Raw genomic sequence first — 4449 nt, 5'->3', positions numbered from 1 at the left:
CATGGCGGGATGGGGAGAGAATCGGAAAAGTAAAAGTGAGGAAACTCATGGGTTGAGATAAAGACAGTTTAACAGGGAAAGCAAAAGCCGCGCACACAAGCAAAACACAACAAGGAATCCATTCACCGCTCCCCACGGGCAGGCAGGGGTTCAGCCATCTCCAGGGAAGCAGGGCCGCATCACGCGTAGTGGTTTCTTGGGAAGACAGACACCATTGCTCCGAACGTCCTCCCACCCCTTCCATCTTCTTCACCCCAGCTTTATATACTGAGCATGACGTCATATGGTATGGAATATCCCTTTGGCCAGCCTGGGTCAGCTGACCTGGCTGCGTCCCTCCCCAGCTCCCCGTGAACCCCCAGCCTTCTCACTGGCAGCCCAGCATGAGAAGCTGGACTGACCTTGACTGCTCAGCAACAACCCAAAACATCAGCACATTATCAACAGTTTCTCATCCCAAACCCAAAACACAGCCTCACACTGGCTTCTGTGCAGAAATTAACTCTATCCTGGCTGAAACCAGACAGACTGTTCAGCCTGGAGAAGGGAAGGCTCAGGCGGATCTTACCCACGCGTATAGAGACCTGATGGAGAGTGCCGAGAAGATGGAGCCAGGCTCTTCCCAGTGATGCCCAGGGACAGGACAGGAGCCAACGGGCACAAGGTGAAATGCAGGAAATGCCCTCTGAACATAAGAAAAACTGCCACCCCCCTCTCCCGGCCCTGCCCAAAATTGAGGGTGGTCAAACACTGGCCCAGGCTGCCCAGAGAGGTGGTGGCATCTCCATCCTTGGAGATATCTAAAACCCAACCAGACACAGTCCCACCACTGGCCCTGCTCGAGCAGGGCTTGGACTAGGTGGTCTCCAGAGGTGCCTTCCAGCCCCTCCAACGCTGTCTCTTACTCTGTCCCTGCCTGGTGCCCCCATGCTGTCAGCCCAGGAGCTGGCTGCAGGCTGCTCGTGGCCTCTGGTGGGGAGATTAGTTTTGTTTCCAAGTCCCTTTTGTAATTTCCTGGTCGCTATTTAATCCAGCTGATGGTCATCTGCCTCCTTAACATAACCAGTTTTGGGCCAACACCCTTCAGACAAGTATCACCTGGTCATTACCACCTCCTTCTTTTAGCAGGGGTTGTTATCAGGGCCATTAGCCAAGGCTGGGCTGTGTGAGACCCCCAGACCAGCCCTGAAGAAATGGGTGGCCAGGCCGGGCTCATGGGCAGCTCCTGCTCTGTGGAAAAGCCCATCACTTTTTCTCCTTCCTTCCTCCTCAAAACTGCTTCAAATCAAGGCAGGCTTCACTACAGGGTGGAGGTCACCAACTATGAACCCCAAACGTCTCGTGGCGTCTCAGGTGGCAGTGGTCATCCTCCAGCCAGCCCCCAGCTCTCTCTGGTGCCTGGTGTGCCGTAGCTCTGGCCACGCAGAGCTCTCTAGGACATGAGGTGCTGCTCGGGATCTAGAGGCAGATGTCCCAGGACTACAGAGACCCTGCTCCCCCCGGCCCGTGTCGCACCTGTGGGTGCCCTCTGAAGAGGGCTCCGTGGGACATACCCAGGTGGTTGGCTGCTCCCTGATGGTGTTTCCAAGGTCCAGCAGCACAAGACATGGAAGTTTCCTCATGGTGCTTCCTGCAGCCTGCCCACGCCAGGCAGGGGAGATCCAAAACGCAACTGGACACTGACGTGAGCAACCAGCTGTTGCCGACCCTGCTTGAACAGAGTGGTAATTCCCTGGTCACTACTGAACCCAGCTGATGGTCATCTGCCTCTTTAACATAACCAGCTTGGGCCAGGGACACCTTCCACTAGATCAGGGTGATCAAAGCCCCATCCAGCCTGACCTTGGACACTCCACGGGATCCACAACTCCTCTGGGCAACCTGTCCCAGCATCTTACCACCCTCGTTGTAAAGAATTTCTTCTTTATGGCAACAGCAATGTCAGCAAAAACCAACCCCTGTTTTCCGGGCAGAAAAAGGTGTGGATCTGCTGAACGCACGGCCCAGACGTGTGGTATGTTCAGGGGCACGCCCATCCCTGTCCCGCTAGCAGAGAGGAGTACCCGCAAGGGGTGGGCACAGTGCCAGGTGAAACAGAGCTCCGCTGGCATGATCGCCTTCACCAGTGGACCCAAGGAGAATCATGGAATGGTTTGGGTCAGAAGGGACCTTTCACGATCATCTAGTCCAACCCCCCTGCCGTAAGCAGGGACATCTTCAACTAGAGCAGGTTGCTCAAGGTCCAACCTGGCCTGCAATGTTTCATGGAGCTCTAAATTTCTGCTGAAACATCACCTGGGAGCAGAATCAGACCCTGGTGACGAGGCAAGGAGAGCGGACCCAACTCTCTCCTACCTTGGCACGGCACCGGGCTGGAAGCAGGGGTGAGTTAACGGTGCCCAGAGCACAGCGAGAGGCTTCCCCAGAGATGAGGTGCTCGAGACAGTGCCTTGAAACACTGCACAGGGCAGAAATCTCACCAAGTGCACACAGGGAACGAAGTAGCACGTGAGGAAGCCAAGGCAGATGCTAAAAACCAGCGCAGGAGATCGGCAATTCCATAAAAAACTTTCACAACTGGAGTAACCTCAACAGGAAATGCTTTGAGCTCCAGAGGGATCGGGCGCCCTGCAGCAAAATTCAGAAGAGCTGCAGATCCTCGGTGTGTCTGGAACACGTTTGGGTTCAGCACATGGATTCAGGAGCCAACAAACCAAGTAAGAAAGCGGGAAGGTTGGATCCTGATCCCAGCAAAGAAGCAGCAACATAAGAATGCAAAAGATAGAGGGAATTAATTAGGGAGACCATATACTTTCACTAGTGGGACAGAATTAATGTCACAGCAAGACTTCGGCTACAGCGTCTACAGGGGCTCGTCCAGAGCATGCTCAAGGGTTAGGAGAAACACCAATGTGAAATAAAAAGGAGGAACTTACAAAACTACTTTCTGGGGTTTATAAAACATACGCTGGGTGATCAATCTTCCATTTTCACAATTAAAATAACTGAAAAAGGTGTGAATGAAAGTTATTCTCCTATTACAAATATCAGTCACCTATATATTGACACAGCATAATGGAGCAGAAGAACAAATAGTTAAACACTAAATATTTCATCATAGCTTTTATTACGTGAAAGCGAGGAAGGGTTCATTTTCCAAGCCATGGACGGTTGAACAGTTACAGCCAGCTCACCGGTGTTCTCGGTACAGAATTCATTGTGAGAAATCCTCAGCGAACTGGGTAGAAATCCTCCAAAAGCTCTCCTATTCTTTTCTTTTCTGCAAGAGGCAAGGGGTGGAGGTGGGAAAACCTAACCAGCATTTGAGATCGAGTCTGAAGATTTTTCATATTAAAGTCTTAAGGTTAACAAAGCCGCCAAAAATCTGGGTTTTGCTACCAACAGTGAAGCTGTTTCAGCTTTAGTGAAGCTTTATATTTAGCTTGCTGCATAAAAATAAACGTGTAACTTTGTTTCCTGTGATCCCTGTGGTGAGATCTCAATATTAACGCTGCTTTATTTCTACATATTCCTTCCAACATGGCATGATGTGCATCACACTCCAACAGCCAGAGTCATCTCACTGTATTTTATTAGAAAATAGACAATTTCCACCAAAATTTGCCATTTCTTTGCTGGGCTTAGTGACCACATTTAGTAAAACGCTGTATTTCACTAAGGCTCTGAGCAAACAGCACTCCAGCTTTCCTGCCATTTCTATTTATCCTGCTTTCACCTGCTCCGCTTAATTTTCTGAATACTCATCACGTCATTTTTGAATCAACATGGACTGCAATTTTACATGAATAAACAGCAAAACTGTGATTCTACAAGAATAAACCCTGCAATTTCTAATTTTTGTTACTTCATCTTCAGTGGCACAAGTTCGGTCTATTCTTATTTTTTTGGGCTCTGCCATTTTTATATTAAAATAAGTTGTTGGGAGGAAGAGTTGGTCATCAAGGCAGCTCAATAAAAACATCTATTTTCAGATCATAAAATCCTCAACATGGATACAAGTTAGACTGTGAGTAAGCAGAAAAGAGTCAGCAGTCAGTACGACTTGCTAGAAAAGAACAGATTCTTCAAACAGCCAAGCAATGACTTTATATACATTAGCACTTATTGACCGGTACGTTACAGAAGGCTGAGGTCTTTCTTAAAATACCAACTTCTTATACCTGCTGCCTTAAAGTCTTCCGGGTGCTGCCTGACGTACTCAAACAACTCTCTGTCCAGTTTGGCATACATGTACTCCGTACGTTTAGCAAGGTAATAGCCAACAAACCATCCCACGGTAGTGAACAGGATCTGGCGGTGAACACCTGCAGCAGAAGGAGGGATGTCTCCCTGTCCCAGCCCATCTCCCGGCCCAGGCGGGCCCCCCGCTTTCCCCAGCCCCCCCAGACACTTCAGCCCCACACGCCCCAGCCCCTCCTTCCCCGCTTC

At 50.0% G+C, this 4449-nt stretch overlaps 1 protein-coding gene across 1 annotated transcript; it reads right to left on the bottom strand.

Moving 5' to 3' along the window:
- Positions 1 to 3230: 3230 nt before the first annotated feature.
- Positions 3231 to 4325, bottom strand: LOC104614171 (NADH dehydrogenase [ubiquinone] 1 subunit C2-like; the record flags this gene model as incomplete). The annotated part of the gene is made up of 2 exons (XM_010291200.1): positions 3231 to 3280; positions 4182 to 4325. Coding segments are annotated over 2 exons (194 nt in total), but the record flags the coding sequence as incomplete, so codon positions are not given.
- Positions 4326 to 4449: the final 124 nt, after the last annotated feature.

This window comes from Phaethon lepturus, unplaced genomic scaffold (assembly GCF_000687285.1).
Source record: "Phaethon lepturus isolate BGI_N335 unplaced genomic scaffold, ASM68728v1 scaffold6207, whole genome shotgun sequence".
In the NCBI taxonomy this organism is placed as follows: Eukaryota; Metazoa; Chordata; class Aves; order Phaethontiformes; family Phaethontidae; genus Phaethon; species Phaethon lepturus.
This window is presented reverse-complemented; position numbering and strand designations above follow the sequence as displayed.